The following is a 21,834-nucleotide window of genomic DNA, read 5'->3' as shown; positions in this document are numbered from 1 at the left end:
ATGATTAATCGCCTGTCGTTCTATAAAAATTTCAAACCCATTAATTTCTGTAATAATTTGTTACTAAGATAAATATTGAATCTGATCCACATGCAAATTTTTCACCCGCTACAGGATATTTATCATTGTGAAAAGTCTTATCAAAATTAAATTTTTTTTATTCTTTTTTGTTAATTTTAATAGAATATAAACTTTGCTCGAATAATTCGTATTTTAGAAGAAAAATATCCACTGATTCATCCAATATTTAGACTAGACAATTTGACTTCTTGAGATGAAAGTGAAATTGTTTACTCAATTATTAATTAAAGAGTAAACTAATTTAGCAACAAAACATGGAATCGAAATTGCTTATTGGCTAATAATTAATGAAAGCTTTAAGAATTAACTTTGTTAATACAGTTTCCAAATGGTAGACATCTTGGAAAATTTGCTAGCGAGTGAACAGATTAAAGCCGGTGGTTGATCGTGACTCGGATATAAAAATGGCATCTGTAGAGAGCAAGTCAGTCGCTACATTTAGCGTGATTGTTGCAAACTCCACAACATTGACAGCTGACAAATACTATCGATAATCTCCTGTTCGACGTGTAGTAACCGCGACAGATGGACTGGGCTTACTGCTTTGGTCTCACCCCGATTGGCAAGAAATAGCCCGAGGAGAACGGCACATCGACCACGTGACCTGCATACGCGTGCAGGGCCAAGATAAGTCGGTTGGATCTTGGATGAAAAGAAACAGCGAAGATGGAAGAAACTTAATCCGAATCGATGTCTACTCCCGTCATGGCCAAATATAAGATATTTGACATAACAGAAGTGTAGATGTGCTATATGGATTGCCACTAAGAAGGTTGTTTTTTGGGATATAACGGGTCTGCAGTCGGTTTTTCCACAGAATGACACGTTCGAATATATTGATAAAATGGAAACCCAGCTTATGAGTTGTGTGTGGTATGGCTAAAAAAGCAATTACAATATCGAAATATTATCCATAACTTTAAAAATGTCTACTAGGTAGTCGTAATTAAAATACAATTATTTATAAAGTCGATTTTAATTAAGAAAATTAACATTTTTATACTTGCGAGTTAGTGTAAAAACGGAATAGATGAATTGGTGACGAATTAAACATTAAATAACAATAATCTTACGTCTTTTTATACTAATTAAGTAAAATCATAATAAATTAAGCAAAAAAAAAATCTTATAAAATTTATAGCTGTACAAATCTATAAAAATAATAAACAATAGATTAACAGCAAAAAATTACTTCCGACAAGTACAAAACTAGGTCGGTAATTTCCATTGTTAATCTGTTGTGGAACTTTTTGTTCGGAACTGGAAAAACCAACTTGTTTAATCAAAATTACCAACATAACAATTACACAAAGTCCTATTTTCTTATCAACTAGATCCGATAAAACTGATTCTTCTTTGTGCACACTCGAATTAGTCGGAAAAGTACAATTAACACAATTACATCGCGACTCTAAACGAAAGAAACAACATGATAATCAGCTTTCGATTCTCCGTACTTAGACTAATGCGATACATTCAAAAGTGTTAGTTGAATTGAATTTAAACTTATAATTAGCACTAGTAAGAACTACAAATATCCATTAGTTTTTTTTTATTAACCGAGGATAAAATTTGTTTTATGAGGCTCTTTAAATTTGTTTTATATGTTTACGCGCTTCAATATATAGAATCGCGGATTTAGGACGAAACAAACGGAAAATACGATTGATAAACAAGCTATTTAGTTGTTTTTGTACATCATTATAAAATAATAACCTAATATATTATTACAAACAACAAGATTTTTAGGACGTGATTCAGCTTCTAAAACCACAAAGAGCTACGTGGCACAAGAAAGACATGAATTTACGATTACGTTCACTGTATATCTACATATTATTTATGCACCATATATTTATATACAGAGTATCGTATTAATATTTATATCTCTATAAAATATATATTTCCCCCCTTATTTTTTCCCTTAGAAGTGGAAGAATCATCTTCTATCGCAATCCTTTTAAAGGATACTTTTATATATGTGCCATAAAGAAAATTTTCAAGTTGAATTGTTCAATATGGTGCAGAATGACTATAAACAGAAAAAAAGAAAAATCACAAAACCTATTTAGAAAGATAAAATGGAATTGAAGTAGCCAATAGCGAGAGAAAATATGGAGAAATTCTAAGTCTAGTTTTAGAAAGGAATACGTTTAAATGACGTATCCAGATTCTCATCTTTAGATTTTGTATCAGGAAATTTGTTCGCAGTTTGAATGGATAAAATTTAAAAGGTTTTATTGGTATCTAAATACAACGTTCGAAGTATGAAATGTAGATGGTCGGATGCTTTCGTATTGAATGCATCTTATCGAACGAAGAAAGTTTTACATTCGCAGTTTAAAAAGCAATAATATCAAAAATCATTGTCCTCGTTATTATCTACTTTTGTTATAACAGAGTTCAGAGTATCAGATAATTTTACCAACAAAAATTGATAATATTCTGAGTAAAATGCATACAATTTTGTCACATTAAATAAAACGTTTCGAGCTGGTTCAAAAAATAAATACCCTCGATACTCTTCTTCCATTTATTATAAATAGAATGGAAGAAAATAATAACGTACCAACTGAAAATTACAGTGCAGTTGCAAGATCGAGTAACAACGTTTTCTCTAGCCGTGTAATCATTATAGTTTCATACTATTATTCACTCTACTAATTGAATAAAGTATTTACAGATAGAAAAATTTTGCTCCATTAACCGATGACATAATCATGATTAAAGTGAAAATTCCATCTTACTTATCTAAAATCGATGGAAACTTAATTGATAAAATTGTCGCAGCAAATTTTGTTTGTGTCCCCTTCGTAAACACTTCGTTAAATATCAGATGATATTTTTATACATTGACCGTCTCGTATGTAAATAGCCACGAAAATTAAAATTGATATTTTATGTATCGATCGCTTTCTAAATTATTATACACTCGGTATGTGCATAAGCTGTAAAATGTACTAAATATAGAAAGAGAAAAGCTTACTATTGTGGGTCGCTAGCAGGAAGTACAACTGCGGTTCTATATCAGAGATACCACATCTGTCATGCCTGAAAGTCCCCCAACAGATGTTCCTATAGTGCACAGGATCCAACTGTTTTCTCCCGTCGCGATACTATCTAGACACTGAATGATTACAGAGAATTTCTACCCATAAAATTACCTTCCATATAAAGTACTGTACATGCTCGATACATTATTATACTGTATATCGATGAAACAACTAATAAAGTAAGTATTGATACTTATTATGTAATAAGAAAATTTCAAAAATCATAAGGAAGTTAAAGCTGAGAAGAAAAAATAGTAAAAGTTAGAGAGGAAAAATTTTAATTTTTATATTATTTATATATGTAAAATATTTCACAATGATTTAATAGAAAATAATTCTTTAGAACCGCTGATCCAGCATTCTAATTTTAAGCATTAACGATATATTGTTACATGTTTTAAATATGTTTATGTTGACGGAATAAAGTAAATTTAACAAGAATAATGTATGTTTTTGTAAACATATTAATTCATGTCAAAATCTATAATATTAAACGAATCTATAAAAACAATAGTTAAAATTAAATGTAATATTGGAAATTTTTTATTAACGCTCCAACGTTGATTACACATGAAATGCGAGCTATTGTTTACTATGTTTTTTAAAAAAAATTAAAACTTTCTCAATATTTACACGGTAAGAATAATGAAATTTTATATTTATGTCACGCCAATATATTTATTTGAATATTTTGTTTTTTGTGCCTTAAATTTAAAACTGCGAAAACCCATTAAACATCAGTTTAACGCCGTTTTACGAACTTCCTTAAATAAGGTCTTTTTTTATGAGAACTTACCTTAAATTATATCCTATCAAATTTCTTAACAAAAGCAGACTATATGTCTCTCTATTTTATGTAAAAACTTCTCCAAGATCCTCTTTTTTATACAGTGATTTTTTGTATACCTCGCTTCTAGTTTTAGTTTAATACGCGCTTACATCAAGGAAGTTTTCAAATTAAAAAATATATATATTTTTTAATAAAAACTGTAAAGTTTAAAAATTAACAAAGTATATATTAACGTTTTTATTTAAAAAAATAATAAAGTAAACGAGCATTTTTTTCAATGTAATGTAAATGTTTGCTTAACAAAAATACTTTATATCGATTCTCGTGATTGCTACACGACTACATTTTTAACTAGCATAAATAGTAAGATATATGATGTTATATAAATAATTAGAAAGAAATGATCATATTGACAGAGAAAAATTGAACAAAAACTTACTTAATAATACATTTTTTAAAAATATTACAGCATTAAATCGTGTCTTCGTGACTAATGTAACTATATTAATAGCTTCGAGTGAATAGTTTAATTTACACTTCAGAGTAGTAATCATCATAAAATGCTTCGCAGTAAAGCTTTGTTCTGAAACCTAATATTAAACTAATAGAAGACACTTAGTTAATCTGTTTTTGAGTAGTCTAAACGTTTAAAAATGGAATATCTACGATCAATTTTTTGCCCTTACAGAGTAGGTTATTAGCAAAATTACATCAAATAGGTTAATAGAAGATTCGGATCATAAAACGTTGACTTAAAAAAATTATTTTTAATGTGTCATCCTTCAGTTTACTACCAACAAATTAACAATTTGTTGATTTATTCCTAGGCAGGATTCAAACGTTAGTTTAATTTAATGGAATCCGAATAAATTACATAATATAAATTTTAATATTTAGTAATCTAAACAAGCCCAAATTACTTATCGATATAATTAAACTAGGATATAATTATGTCTGATGTGTTAATTGATACCGGACAGTAATCACTTTTGTATGCTTTGCAATAAGGTGTTAAACAGAGTCGAAATTCGAATCTTATGCCGTCATAATTATGTTAAATAGTTTACATGTAGATAACTAACTGAACGATTTACTTAAAGTTTTAATTGTATACAACTTTCTATTAGTTCTGCATTCTGCATTTACGGGTACGTTGCACCTAATTCGAATTCTGTCCTGTTACGTAAACCCAACATCCGAATAACCTGGTTGTAGAATAAACCTATTATAGATTGGGAACGATAAACAAGCTCTTTTTAAAAAATAAAAACGTGATTTTATTTATTCTACGAACTATTGCAGTTAAGACAGAAAGATAAATTATTTGCATTTGTGATCGAAAATGAGATATATGCTAACATACGAGACGTTTTTGACGTTTTCCCGGTGCGAGTGATGTTTTATCAATTCACATTCCGTAATTCATACTTATTTTTAAATATAAACTACTCCTGCAACTTCGTCGTTTTCCTGTTTGTCTAGCAGGAAAATAGCTGCATAAAAATAAATTCTAACATTAAGTTCACTGGTTTAAATCTTTATTAAATTAAATCGATATTGTAGAGTATATATATTTAGACTTATTGAATTTTCGTAAAGAAATCATTACTTTTTTTCTATTATAATTATTATTATAAAATAAATAAATAATCGTTTGTAACTTTATCTAGAAAATTTAATATACTATTTTGTTTATAATTCACTTTCAAAATGTCATATGATATCCATATCTTTCTGCAAACGAAATTTATACATGTACAGGACGATCTTTCCCATAAATCAAATACTGGATTTCTACGTTACCAAGAAAAGAATTTAATCTAAGTTTTATTTGATAAATCAAATTCGACTTGATACCAAAATAAAAAATTTAATTTTAAAATCTAATCAAAATCTTTATATTCATTTCTCTGATAACGTTGCTATAAATAATAAAATTTTATGTTAAATGGCACAGATTAAGTTTTCATATGTTAATAAATGTTCTAGGTAACGATTTTTTTTCTGAAAATAGTTAAAATCACGGTATATCATATTAATCTTGAAACGTTATTTTGATAATTTATTCGTTCTTCAGTCAAAATAATCACATTTGAAACAGGTATACTTGAACATATATAACACCGAGATGAAAATTGATTGCGTACAGGGAATTGAAGTTTTAAGATATCATTTCTTTAAAATAAATCGATATTAATGTTTTCGAGTAAAATTTTATCAGAAATTTTACTAAATACAGAACGCTTTCAAACTAAGAAATCTCTGTAGAATACACCCGTATTGGGATCGTAAATATTATTATATCTGATGTTGCTTCTTTAACAGCTAGATATTATAAAGATAAAATAAAATTAATCAACCGAAAACAAGTAGAGAAGAAAATCAAATTTTATCTTATTTTTATTAAATTGATATTTAATAAACACAATTTATTAACAAATTCAAACTATTTTATTACTATTAAACTGTGTTAGAAATATAAATTAAACGTAACAATTTTTTTATATTCCGATTTTTAATAATTTAATCTAAGATTTTCAAAATGAAAATGTCTTAATTCAGTTTCTGAAACTGCTGAAGTTAAATCCAAAGGGTGCTGTAGCACCATGCACACTTTCCTCCATATCAAATCAATCAATTTTAGCTACGTTTATACATTTTCCATTCTCTCTTCTGGGATCGCACCAAATAATAATGTATAAGAATAAATAATACCTATGTAAACTAACTGCACCCTCTTCGCAGAATCCCAGATATCCATTTATTTAAATCATCAATTGTGACGTAGCTCTATACTTTTAGAGCTTTGTTCCGCTTGTTTGTTTATGTTAATTCTATAAGAAACAGATAAATTATTATCCTATTCTATTCTTCCGAATTTTTATTCTTATTCTGAATATTTTATGGAAACTTATTAAAAATTACTATTCACCTCAACATTATACAAATAAGTTCTATCATAATCAACGGTAGGATAGAATTTTGTGAATAAATTAATTATTTAATTAATTATTAATTTTTAAGCATATTTATGATAAGACTTCCATGCAGATTTCTTATTTCTGCTTGTAAAATAAAAATTTTCTTATAATCAAAATCAATAATTAATCACAGCAATGAATAATTCTGTTTGCCAATGCGATATTCTTCGTTGATGTGTTTTAACCAAATTTTTTTTCAAATCGAGTCATTTGTTTCATTTGAAAATCGTGATTTCATCGGTTTCTTTCAATTTTCTACTAGTAATGGGGGAATAAATTTACATATTTAAAGCGTTTTCGTGTTTAGTTATGCGAAATCTGTTTTAGCAAAAAAAATAATAGAAAAATAAATTTAATCAATAAAAATATATAACGAGAAGTACAACTCAAATAACTCGATTATTACTTTCAAAATAATTAAAATTTTGCGAGTTTTAGAAAACTAAGACATAAAAATAAGTAATCTCACTTGATTAATTTGAACAAAAATCCGTTGAGAATAAAGTTAAAAAAAAAATGCAATAAATTACGATACAACATAACATGTATGCAATAAATATACTTATTGGTGTTAAGGAAATAAAATTTAATTCGGCTTATAAATTACTGGGCTGCAATTTGAAAAACTTGTAAACTTATAAATTCCCACTGTCGTACGTCTCTCCGTCTGTCTTTCCTTAATATCAAGAAGGGAATTAAATAGACGAATGCCGAATCATATGTGGAAAGCGTATGAGGAAAAGACACCGATTAACCATATAGGAATTTCCAATACAAACCAGAAGTTACGTTATTTCAATTCAAATATTTACCCCTGAAAGTAGTTAGATGATCGGCACGACTTTATTTTAACAGGAAAAGTATGATGTACAGGGGAAAGACACTACTAATTTGAAATAGAGAGCATATATATTAAATTAAATATATCAGAAATATAATTAAAAAATTGCAGCTCGGCATTGTGATGATGTTACAATAAACATTTGCACGTTTTAAAATATTTTAAACAATTATTTATTACCAATGAAAAATATTGTAAATATTTTTATGGATTTGCATGTAGAAACAAAATAAAATGTTTACAAGAAAGCAGAAAAGATTTTATAAGTGAAAACTTATCCTTTATTTATTATAAATAAACAAAATATCAGAGTAGAGTTTTATAGAATATTATCATCATTTATAATTTATATATAAAGATGTGGTAGTGTTATTTTTATTTTAATCCTCGATTAAAAAAAATTAGATTTTTATGAAATTTTTTATGATTTTTTTTAAAAAAAAGCCTTGTTTACTCAATCGATCCTTTCGAAATGTTTTGAAATTTTAGTAAAAAGTAAATGAATAAATAATTCTTCAAACATTAACAATTTCTGAATTAATTTTATAAAGAAAAGGAAACGAAACTAAAAGTTTAATGTATGGTGTAATTCATGACGTATGTCATTACGTGTTTTTCATAGCAAAATAGCTTAGGAACGTTGAGGAACCAGAGCAAATCAAAGAACTTCGTAGAAAGTGTCAGCTATTGATACAACTCTTCGAAATCTCACTTAATGGTTATTTTTCCCCATATAAAAATGAGTATAGATGACTATAAAATATTAACGTATTAATTTAAAATTCTAGATTTATTCAAGTTTTATTTTGAATAATTGACAATAATTAATAGAAATGAATATATTTGCTTAGTTTTGTAATTATTATATATACATTTTTAATTATACTACGATGCAAATTGACTGTTTAGTGATTTTATTGTATAATATTTGTATAAAACATTTTAAATTTATTATTTTTAAGAGGTATTTTGTGTTAAAAATTAAACATATTACTACAAATAAAAATGCTCATCTTGCAAAATTTTATTTGAAAAAAGAAATTAAAACGTTTCATAAGTAGAGAGAAAAATACTGTAACAAAAACAGCTGACTATGATTTTTAAATATGAAAAAAAGGGGGAAAAACAGTTTTTTACCTTATGCACATTAAATTCTTTTTTTTAAAAATAGTGAAATTTTTATGTGAAAAAAACCTTTTCTCGGGGGATAATTTTTTGTGTTTCATAAAGAATAGAATATTTTTTAAAACAAATACTTTCATACAATTTAATTTATTAGAAAAATGTGTTAAATGCTATTTTTATATAATTTGTATTTAAACTTAAACGCTTTGTTTTCCCTATAATAACAATTACAATTGACTTATTTAACAAAAATTATTAGTTTCGTCGTAGGGATTAGACAGAAAAATATATACAGTATATAATAAATCAGGTAATTATAGTGATAAAACGGGAAGGAATTGAGAAATGCGGGTCATAGTAGAAGAGAAATATCGATCATGTAAAAGTTACTGGAGTAATTTACGTAAAATAGTTCATTACAAACGCACGAACGAAATTACTTGTTTGAGATAATTACGCGATATCGTTCAGTTACTAATAGATAATGATGCATCTCCCTTTAATCGAATAATACTAATATCAATAAACTTTAAGCAAATTTCATATTCCGAAATTCTTAACATCGGATTATGAGATTGTAGACGGAGATAATTAATGCTAAAAGGTGGCTTCAATCGACCATATCAGATTATTGCAAAGGGTGACAGATTAGCAACAACAACAGTTGGACAGGTGTTCTTAAAATACGGTTTATAATATCGATTTTGTTTTCCTAGGAAGCCGTTAAATTAACATCACGCATCCTACTAACGACTACTGATCAAAGTTACATCTTCATTTTTTTTTTCTTCTATTTTTAGTCAGTTCCAGTCATTCCGAACATTTACAAGACAGTTCTTTCTTGCAAAAGTTTTGATTTTGTTTCATCATCATCTTGCTTTCCTGCACTATTTCAGTCTCTCGAGGTTCTTTTGATAATAATTCCGATACATTTCATGACTTGTATTCTGCTCACACGTCTCGTACATCTTTACTTAATTTTCTTACGTTATGACTTACAACCTTCATCCGTAAATTTTTCTTTAGCTTTTATACGAAGATAAGATTCTACAGGCGATGAAAAATTTACATTGCATAAAAAGTTTTTAAATGATTTTTTTTATATTAACGCTGGAGAAAAACTGTACACGGCACTAAGGCTGCTATATTAAATGATGCCAATGGGAAAAGAAATGGTTTAAAAAACTGTGAAGACGTTTTTATGACAGCGAAATCCTTGTTCTTTTCTTTTTCGTCGTCATCTCTTAAGCAGTAGTTTATTAAAAATCGCTGCAGCGCAGAAAACACTAATCCTTCTTTAGAAATATGTCTGAAGCTTCGCCCAACTTAACAAAAACCAATTCGCAATTAAAATTTTTTTGTATCTTGACATCTTATGACTTCCAAGATATTTTCCTAGTACAACTGAACACTGATTACATTAAAAGTTGTCACGTGTATTTTTTCCTCCTCAATTTTTTCCAGTATGTAAAGTTTTCAATTTAATTTCTAACAGATTATTCTTATATTTCCTAACATAATTTAACAGCATAAAAATAGAAATTTAAAAAACACTCACCCTTTCTCTTCTTAGAGTCTCGGGTGCCCTAGGCATTCCCAATCCACCACCAATATTACCCCAATCGATATCGGGATCTTGAAGAGGATGCGATGCAAGCATTAACCTCATCATTACTAATCCTCCAAGCATTAGTCCGGCATACAAAGTCAATTTTAAAAGTCTTCTTGAATTTTTTCGAATCATATTAGAGGCCAGCGAGATACGACCTGAAATTAAATATTTTAAAGTAAAACTGAAACATAAATAATTTAATCTTACGTATATAAATAAGTGGTATATTTTATATATAAGCCTATATATATATTAATTCATATATAGATGAGCATCAAATTGTTCTATCTCTAGAGATCAATATCGTAATTCATAAAACATCAGCTATATACAAAGTTTTCCCAAAAGGAAAATATAAAAACAGTGTTAGGAGCACATGTTGTCTATAGTTCTGCCGTTTTCTTCACCATCGGAATCGAATCTATTGTCCCCGAAGGCATGGCAGACATTGCCAAGGCATTGTAGAAGTAATTACAGTCTTAGACAAGAAAACAGACTCGTTTTTCAATGTCTAACTTCCACTGTCCTCGGAGAGGTGTAAGAGAATTAAATTCCTTCCACTACTACTCTACTACTAGCCGAAGTGGTGAATTACAACCGATTTTTTAGTCCCTTGATCCATTAGTGGAATTGTTACAAGTTTTTGGTTTATATGTTAGAGCATGAAATGTAAATACGCAACGGTTCAGACAGTGTAATTATTTTAATTTAGCTTATACTTATATCAGCCTTAGACGTACACTTCTACTCTTTAAAACATAAAAATAGTTTCCGAACTAATGCAAGTGGCTGATCGGAAATGTGGCCAAAGAGGAAATTTAAGATTGAATAAAACGGATGCGATACTCTTATCGAAAGTGCTAGTTATGGCTCCTAGTACATAAAAGTATTTGACTGTTCAGCTTTTGTCCCAAACAATAGAAATCCTCTGGAGAAGAGGATGAGTAATTGCATCTTTTTAAAGAGGAGGAATACATCTCCTAGATGATTTTCTCTCTCCTTTAACTTTTGATTAAATGCTGTGAACTATTTAAAACACTTTAATTCTTCTGCAATCGGCTCCGATATTGAAGTATTTTTCGAAAAGAAAAACTTCTTCGGAATTTTATTGCTTATTAATGAAAACAAAAATGTAATAATATATGATCGTTAAATACAGGATTCTGTTTGCAAGCAAAGGAAAGTTTAATTCTAATATTAATTCAATGCACACGATACAGTTTTTTCAATTAAAACAGCATGCAATTTTACTAAAGTTTATTTAATTTTATTATTATTTTTCATATTAAATTAAATTTGCTGATTTTTAGATACACAGATACACTAAGAAAAGAAAGCTTTTATACGTTTTAGTTTCCATAAAACGATTATAAAAAGTTTTACGAAAACATTTTAGTTAATATTTTAATAAAATGAACTATAAAAACGTATTTTTATAAATACTAATTTACATATTTTTTTAAATTTAAGCATGCATTTATATATTATTAAAAAGTTAAAAATTATAATTGAATATTTGTTCAGAATAAAGTCAAAATTTGAAATTTAAAAAATAAAAAAATTGATTTATAGTCATGATTTTTTAAAATTCAGTTTATTATATTCACATCCGCATATTTTTTCAATTCTAACCGATAGTATTCTTAATAAATTATAAGTAAGAATAACTTATTATTATTAAAATTTATTTGCAAATATTAATGAGATAATGTATATATATTTTTAAAACCAGAGTAAAAACAAAATTAAAATACAAAAAAAAGAAGAAAAATTCGAGAATATCCAAGGTAAATTTAGTAAAAATGAGTAAAAACTTCTCGAATAACTTTTTTTATTTTTATTTTCTTTCTTATTTTTAATGATTTATTTAAAAAAAAATATTTTTATAGTCGTTAGCCTTTTTAATAAAATATTCTTATTATAAATCTACAAAATATAAGAGCATTCAGATCATTTTTAACGAGTAAAGAAGTGCCCTTTATAAGTATGAATTGTTTCTTAGGGATTTCTAAGCAATTTAGTATTTCTGTTTAAAAAAAGTTTCAAGTTTCCAAACAAAAAAAAAATACAGAGAAGAAAAATGAATTTATGAACAATCGAGATTTGTTCAGCATTTCCCGATTTATAATCTTAAAAAAAAAAATTGTCAGAATACTCGAAATCAAGTCTAAGAGTAAGCGCCGATTCTCGAAAGAGTATAAAATACAATAGATGCAACTCTGCAGTCGCTTTCAGCTGAAACAATCCAAAAGGATTAATTGACAACGCTTCAGCGAGAATTCCCATTTAAAGAACTGCTGATACAGTACATTCGGTACAAATTACAGCATTACAATAAACAAAAAGTGTTGTTAGCAACACTAAATTTAATATGAAGGCGAAAGCTTAACGATACAAAATCTTATATATGTAAATTACTCTCTCAGCGGGTGTAAAATGAATATTTTTGTACTTTATGTAATCAAATCTTTAAGACTTTTTTTTTAATTATAACGAATATTAATTTATTTTGATAGAATTTAACTGTAAAATTATTATAATTGAACATTATTTAGTATCATAATTTGTAGGGGGAAAAAATAAATTATTTGCATAACTTTGGTAGGAGTGCTCGAAGGGAAATGCTTTAAATTCGATACTCGACGTAATAAAGATCGTCATTTATAACAAAATAAAAAAAAATTCATTTACATTCTTACCCTTAAATAAAAATGAATGCATTAATTGAGAAAATTGTCTCTCTCATCAAGATACCGCGTTTAATAATGCCTAACTTTAAACAGATTAGCTCTATATGTTGACTTTAATTGCAAGATTCTAACTTGGTTTTCTTCTTTTCTTTTCGACGTAATATATGACGTATATTTTTCTTTGTCTCGAATTTCGTGCTCTCTTCTCCGCTTTCGAGTCGAACATATCGTGCTTCTGTCTCATTTTGCTAAAGTATGTGCTCATCCTTTCTTTCATTTCTGAACTACAACCAACTACCATCGCTCTGTTTTCCTTTATCTTAAACATTCTTTACCACTTGTGGAATTTAAAGTTTGATAAGAAATTTCACTAATCGCTTTCTGGCATTTTATTTATTGCTGCTGATTTTATAATTTGTTTGTATTCTTGATATATTTGTTCCTTGTATAGACATACATTACAGTATGTATCTTACTCGTTTCGTGTATTCGTTATATTCCTTCCAACAGTATTTATATTCATTCTTAATGCATTAAGCTTTTCATTCCTTCTTAATAAATAAGATTAGCTCCTGGTACGTTTATTTCTTCACTTTTAAGTGATACAAATTTATTCGTATAAAAGCTTATTAAGAGAACTAAATTTTATTTATTATTCAGTAGTTTAACATTAATTATTTTAACTTAATATTTTATTAATTTCGTAAATAATTTTAATAAAAGGTCTACAACCAGTGTCACGTAACAGCTTCTCGGGGCCCAGACAAATTTGAATTACGTGGCCCCTATAGTGTTGACTTCAGACATTTTCCTTGGGGGACTTTTTGGGGGAAATATTTTGTTATAAAAGATTGGTTTGGGGCCCCGGGCAATCTCTCTTTTTTGCCCGTAAGATAACGCGTACAACATACAAAAGTATGAATAAATTATATAAAAGAGAAAATTATCATAAGGGATGCAAGTATTAAACTACATTTTGAAGTTTATAGTAAACTATTATGGCATATGCACTAGGAAAGTTTAAAGTTTATGTATTATTAATGATATTCTGCCGATACAATTTACATGATACGTTAACTTTTTCGATGGAAAATTTTGTTAAACCTGAATATAGAGTAAACAAATAATAGAATGCATCCTAGTTTATAATTACTACCTGCTTTGCATATATTTATATAAATTATTCAAAAATAAATACGTCCTCAGAAATTACGTATTGTACACTTTTAAATCTATAAATTGATTTTTTTTTATCACATGTTTAATAGTTGAGAGATATTGCCTGGTTTTAAATATAGATATATTGGAAATTGTGAAAAATGAGAAGTAAAGAAAGAAGAGTTTATTAAGTTGGCAAAAGCAAATACATTACTGCATAATTTTGAAACTTCGTATTGATATAACTTCATATCAATATATTCAAAATTTTAATAAATATTTTTAAAAAATAATTATTGAAGATATATTTTGTTTTAAATATTTTCTCATGCGGTAAGTTTGTTCTAATTTACATATTTTTAATTTTATATATTGCACGCATTTAATATCAAGAAACTGTGTGGTATGAAAATCGCGTGATTGTATTATACAAAAATAAATAAATTAAATCTCTATCATCCAAAGTTTCCAATAACATTGATTACAGATTTACGAAAAAAAGGTTATATTTACATACATTTGCATATCATTAGGACAATGTAGGTCAATGATGAATTTTTATAACAGTAAAAAAAAATATATACGGTTGACCGAATGAGTCATATTCTTTGTGGAATAATTAAAGGAAGTTCTTTTAATTCAACGTTTACATCCGTCATTTGTGTTGCCACGACTTCATTTATTCATCACGAACAATAGTCACGACTGAATTTGTGACTAGTTTTGCTGATACATCTCTAAAAATAGATTATTCGTTCTTACGCTATGAATATATGAGTATACACATTTTAGTATTGAGAATTATAAATACATTTTTACAGCATTTCCAATTAAAATATTTTAATAAATATTTTAGAGAAATTTTGTTAAATGGAAATTAAATCCGCCATAAACTAGCAACGATGTCTTACATCGTGTTTTTTAATTAACTAATCAATATTCACTTTAGTGAATAGATACCCTGAAATTAGAAAAATACTTCTTGATTGCCTTGTTAAATCATGTTTAAAAATTTATAACGTCTAGTTTTATTAAGTACAAAAATATATGACGTGGCAAATTAGCGTAAATATCAAACGACGTAAAATTTTTCTTATTAAAATTACATTTTTTTTTTTTTGGTTCCTAAATCTTAATTAAAATAAATATTTTATATATTACATATAATATTTATTTATTACTTTATAATATCTTTTAACTTGTCGCGACTAATTTATCAAGTTTCAAGGCAAATCCAGTCCGTTGTCAAGCTTCATACTGGAATGCTTTGTATATAAACTGTTGCTTCATACACGAAAAAAGTTGTTTTTAAACTTTATTCATAAAAAAAGGATATCATTGTTAAGCTTTACACACACAAAAAAAACCGTTGTTTCCATAAAAAGGGAGGAAACTATTCAATTTTACATTTAAAAGTTGTTTTTATGTTTATTCATTGATTAAAAAGTTACTGTTGTGACTTTAAAACACGAAATTATTCCATTTTTAAAATGCGTATTATACGAAAAAAGTGGTTTTTTTACTCAGTAAATAAGATAAAATTTATTCTAGATAGTCGCATCGATCAGATATTTGTGTAAATATCGCTCAAAATATGAGTAAGAATTTTGCATATAAACAAAAGCAGATATAATTTATCATAAATCCGTCAATTCTCATGCATCATATTTATGACAGTTTAAGTTAAAAGCGGTCTAAAAATATGTACAGTACTGTACACTGGAAATAAAATATACTCATCCAACCAAATACGAATGTGATCGCATAGTGGAAAATAGAATTTTATATAATACATTGCGGGTAGATCAAAATCTGTATCCTGTAATATGAATTTTAAACAATGTAAATCATGAAAAATGATTCTGCGATTTTTAAATTGTATATAGGCCTATATTCAATTACACGTGAGATTTATCCGTTGATAGAATCAGTTATCAGATACTTGTATTTTCTAAAACATCACGCATATATATATATATATAACTAAAAACATGTTTATTAAAATGTTTTTAATTAAATTTTAATGAGAAACTTTGCTGAAAATTGATCTTTCTATTCGTTGTAAAATTAATTGAAATATATTAAAATTATCCAAATTCTTTCTGATTTTATTGAAAATAAATTATTTATATATATATATATATATAAATCAATATTTAAAACTCGTTATACAACAAGAAAAATTAAAATGACGCGCCATAAATTTTAATTTAAAGAGAAAAATACATTAAAAATCGGTCTGTTATTGTGAAAATGCACAGAAACATTTTCAATTAATTTATATTTAATAATAATAATAATAATAATAAAATAATTATAACATTAATAATTTTTAAATATTAGTTTTATCTAATTACTTTTAGCATTTATCGTTTGTATCGTTCGTTTAATGTAGTGTATTAGTGTTTACAAAAATTCTTGCTGAAGCATTTACATTTAATTGTGGAAAGCATATTGAATGAAAACTTAAATTTAATTCTAAGAATATCTCATTAATCCATTTATAATTTTATTTTATTCCTATTCAAAACAGTAAATCTCATACTGAGTTTCTCATAATTCTAATTAAACATTACAAAGAAAAGAATAATATATCACTCTGAAGTATTTTCAAAAGATGTTCTTAATTTAATATAAATCAAACAATCATTAATCTCAGATATATTTATTTTCCTTTTCAATTTTTAATTAAAATAAGCCATTATGTGTGACAAATGTAATTTGTGTCAAAGTAATTTTATCGATAAATTATAGCTTATATAAAAGGATTTTATGTTAAATTTTAAACTTGTAAAATGATATTTAAGCAATACATTTTTAACTTAAAACAATTGCATTAAGCAAAATATTTCTTGCGACCTTAAATATGATACGTAGCTATTATTAATTGATTTAATATATCTGCGATTGTTGCCAGGTTGAAAATACAAAATTATCATTAAATAAAAATAATTACGTCGATTTATTTTTTAATATTAAAGATAAGAGGATCAATTTTTATACTCGAAGATTATCTTACGACTTATTAGCTTAACATAAGATGCAAAATCCGGCACACGAAGCTTACGTCATGTATTTTGCCGGAAAAATGCTGAATCGTTTCTGACTTGACTTTTTGGAGAAAATTTTCGTATCTATTCAGGCATGAATAATAAAACTATTCGTGTTAAATTTTTCAAAAATCTTAGGGTTTTTTTTTTTCCTTTGAAGTGATAGAGGGGACTTTTACGGATGAATCGCTTCTCAATAATTCCACCATCGAAGAAAATTTACATCGCCACTACGACTCAACCAATCGAAGCAGTTTTGTTTCGTACACGGTATTGCCACATGAATTTTCCCGGCTTAAAATAAAGGGAAAGCATTATTGCATAGTCAAGATATATTTCTGCTAAACGTTTATAAGTCGGGGATCTCGGATATGAGGGTGTATATCACCGACAGAACATTTTTCTACTCCTCCTTCAAGCGGGATAGCATTCATCCATCCCAAATGCTCGATAGAGAAAATGTTTTTCATTATTCCAAGCAACTTACTTGAATATTTCATTATAAAAGATATTGAAAGCTAACGACTTCAACCAATTCCTTTCCCAATGATATCATTCTCTTTTATCGATGCAATTACTCCCGAATTTCTTCAAAGGGATCAAAAGAAATCTAGTATGGTTTCGACCGCAATAACCATGTGGATGCTACTACTATTACGTAAAAAATTCCAAAATTTTATAAGAAGAAAATAGTGAGTGAGTTATTCGGATTGTTTGGAATTGAAAAAACGTCTGAACTGGCTTTATCATCGCTTTTTATTAGACTAGTATAAAACTGAAAAAGGTTTTTTTAGTATAATTTTCCTTTTATTATTTTATTCTTTTTTTTCATTTCAATGTTTCTCCTCTTCTCTTCTCTTTCGAGTGGCAATTGCAATGTACCGAATTTAAGTAATGGTTGTTCAAAAGGTGCAACGGGCATTAAAGGTTTCCGATTTCAGATAGACGGACACAGCGCAGTGATGCTATATAATGAAAAAGCGATAAAATTTGTCTTCGAGACAATTATTTTTAAAGGGAAATGGCGTAGGATTATAAATAAAGAACTTAATAGGTTTATACCAAGTTCGTGCAAGAATTATCAATAAAAAAAACTACCGGAGGCACGCCGAGCGTGGCTTATCAGAAATCAATCATACGAACAATTACATTTAAAAAATATTCTTATAGTACATTGACACTGCGTGATCGAGTCTTTGTTGTATAAAATCGAATTCCGATTACAATTGTATTGTTTAATCCGGATACCGCAATAAGTAACTTTGATGATTAGCTTATACATTTATAATTAAGCGAGTAATCTCACGTTTAAATTTAATAGAAATGAATGTCATAACACTTACGAAACAAAACTTTCAGTTACTGTTCTTAAGATTTATATTGATCTTGACGTTTACTCAATATCTAAAAGTGAAAAAAACAAATGCAAAATCAGTTGTTTCTATAGAACTCGATGTAGACTGCCTCCTTACATCTTTACATTTCAAATAAATAAGTTTGAAATTGTAAAAAAAATTCAGGAGAAGGAAAAAAATAATCGCTTTGATGTCTTTTTTTAAGTTGTTTTTTTTCTAGTGGAGCGTTAATTTTTAAAATCAATAACATCTAGAATAAAGCAAACGGTTTTATCTGTTAGAATAGCGTAATTGTTTGTACAAGTATGAAAAACTCAACCGAGAGACCGTATCAAGAAGGCTGATGAGTTTAACCTGTTCGTTAAAAGAAAAATGTAAAATTACATACAAAGTTAACGTGTAGTAGTAGTTTTAATTTCTTAGACTCTAATTTAAGGTGTTAATTTGTCTCACTTGATACAAATGAATCGAGGATTTTTTTAAATTCCGTTCTTCTATTATGTTAGTTTAACAATCTTAATTAGGTTATTTCTTAGGATTTAAGTAAATTTTCTTAGAATAGATTTGTATTTTTAAATTCCAAAAATTTTTAATTTATAACACGCAAAAAGAAAAAAGGATTGATGGAAATTCTAATTAGAGAATAAATTAGTTTTAAACGTGGCTGTAAGATACTTAAAATATTCGTTAAGCTTATTAAATTAAAGTATTAATTTTGCATTAAGTACGATGGTATATAATTTGCACTTGTTAAGTTTAATAGTATATGTTTAGAAATATATAATAATATACGCATAGACAGAAGGATATGGTAAAGTATAGTGATCCTATTTCATAAATATACCATATAAAATATTTATAAAGTGTTCTTTAAGTGTTTTTCTTTCACATCATCACAGATGCTCATAACTACTTAAATTTTCAAAAATTAATAAATTATTAACATTACATTACAATATATTAAGTTAAAGCTAAAGTTAAGTAAACAAATTATTAATGCATAACAGAAATCGTACATTGCTCTATTCAGTAAAATATTTTATATTAAAGTAACAAATGAAGTAATATTTCAACTGGAAAAGTTTGCGAATTTATATTATTATGATTAATCTAATTATTAGTCTGTAGAATTAATTAATAAATATATATAAATATATATCAACTTTATTTAAATTTTTAACGTCATCGTTTTTAACAAGCATCAATCAACATCTGCTGCACACAACTTAATTAAATATGAGATAATTAAACGGGATTAATGGCTCAGAATATAGAAGCAACATGTGACGAAATCAGCATTCCTTGACCGTGACGTCACCTATGAATGGAAGCTACTAATTAATCATTTTTCTATCTAAATAAACCTTCGCAGGGTCTTATTGCCGAATATTTTGGTTCTTTAAATTGTCATTAACGTCGCCCGAGTTGCGAAAGAAAGGTGCAACGACCATTGAATTCAGACCTTTAAATGTTAAAATACTGTATTTAAATGTAACTTAGGCATGTAACTAGATCTTATCAATAACGAGTTTCTATCACTTAGCACGCCACGATATCTAATTTCCGCAATAAACAGAATTCCGGTGAAAATTTCATCAGAAATATATTATTTTAATATAATGAAAGCTTCGGTAAAAACCAATAGGACCTAAATATATATATAAATATATCCAAGCGATAGAAGGTCATAGGTCAGCGTACGATTTGCATGGGTGTAACCAGGAAATACGAACGAAACTCGAAATGCAAGTTTCGTAAACAACTTCATGTTTTCTTCTTCATGATATTACTTTTTTTTTTCTTTTTAATCTGAGTAAGAGAAATTACTACAGCCGGAAAGGCAAAATTTCTGTATCACATAAAAAAAGAAAGATCTATTAAGTTCACTTTCAACTTTTGCTCAATAATTAATTGCAATGTTTTCCATTGATTTTTAAGTATTTAATTTATAAACAAATATGAGTTCAGAGTTTATTAATGAAACAAACATTAAACAAAGGAAGTATAGCGCGTAGTTCAAGGTCGAGGGAAAATGACAATTCATTAGATTTCCTAAACATTGCTACTGCTAGTACATAAACTCTGCTTGTATCAATTATTGTAATTTTAAGGTGAAGCGAATTCTTTAACACGGGCCAACAAACGCTAGAATACGAGTTCAGAAACACATACACGTGTCTCCACGCAAGATTGTACTTTGACCTCGTTATCGCTATAGAATATTGCTATAGATAAGCTAATGATACAATTCCCAAAACGACAATTTATGTGAAGTTTTTTCTTATATATTTTACTCACCTTATTAAATAATATTAAATTCTTTTTTTTTAATCTAAAGCGGTCTCGCTAGCCTCGAAACAATATAGACGATTGTAGGAGCACAGTTATCCATTCATTTCCAGTAAACAGTATGTTTTGGCTAAATGCTTGGTGTAGCCGACACGTCCTCATAGCGGGACGATTACGACACCAGACCGAACGTTCACAGCACTTCGCAAACCGACAGCACACTACAATAAAGCAGACATCCGTTCTAGTGAACGGGAGGCGGTGGCGACGGAAGCGCCACATGCGGCATCCTTTCGAAGGATATATCGCCCGGTATCACATGCGATTCCATCAAACTCGTCGTTACTAGTCTACAGTCGACGGCGTGGCATCGAGTGCCAAATTAAAAAAAACAACAAACATACCAAACTACTTTTTCCTTTCGTATGCATTTTATTTACTTTTTAATCCGGTAGATGGCGATACTGCAAATTGATAATGCGATAAAAATACAATTTCAAATCCCGTGGCTCCATCTCGCGACAAATATTAATCGACGACAAATGTGGAGCTTTATTTATTTTTTTTTTCTTTCCTTTAACACTGCAATTAATTTAACGAAGGAGAGACTTTCGATTCTTGTTCTCGAAATCTGTAACTTGTGACTAATTTAAATAAATTTTTAGCGAAAATTACTGGAAAAATCGCAAATGTTTTAAGTGAATTCTTTCCCTAACGTCTTTTTCCGCACAATGAACACCAAGAAAATAAATTACGCGGGGTAAAAAGATAAAGGGTAAAAGACTAGAACATTCCGATGGTTCTTAAAA

At 27.7% G+C, this 21,834-nt stretch overlaps 1 protein-coding gene across 2 annotated transcripts in view; it reads right to left on the bottom strand.

The window, feature by feature from the left end:
• LOC136975111 (putative polypeptide N-acetylgalactosaminyltransferase 10) overlaps window positions 1–21,389 on the bottom strand; it is a 69,313-nt gene extending 47,924 nt beyond the window's left edge. The window contains exons 1-3 of one of the 2 annotated variants that reach the window (XM_067270121.1): window positions 21,035–21,389; window positions 18,725–18,785; window positions 10,430–10,638 (exon numbers count right to left, since the gene is read on the bottom strand). In XM_067270121.1, the coding sequence (XP_067126222.1) occupies window positions 10,430–10,615 (186 nt within the window). In that variant the 5' untranslated portion in view covers window positions 10,616–10,638; window positions 18,725–18,785; window positions 21,035–21,389. The remainder of the gene's footprint in view (window positions 1–10,429; window positions 10,639–18,724; window positions 18,786–21,034) is intronic. The other variant, XM_067270120.1, reaches the window with a different exon arrangement.
• Window positions 21,390–21,834: the final 445 nt, after the last annotated feature.

Source organism: Centruroides vittatus, unplaced genomic scaffold (genome assembly GCF_030686945.1).
Source record: "Centruroides vittatus isolate TY-2023 unplaced genomic scaffold, ASM3068694v2 contig_364, whole genome shotgun sequence".
In the NCBI taxonomy this organism is placed as follows: Eukaryota; Metazoa; Arthropoda; class Arachnida; order Scorpiones; family Buthidae; genus Centruroides; species Centruroides vittatus.
The sequence above is the reverse complement of the archived record's forward strand: the minus strand, read 5'-3'. Positions and strand labels throughout refer to the sequence as shown.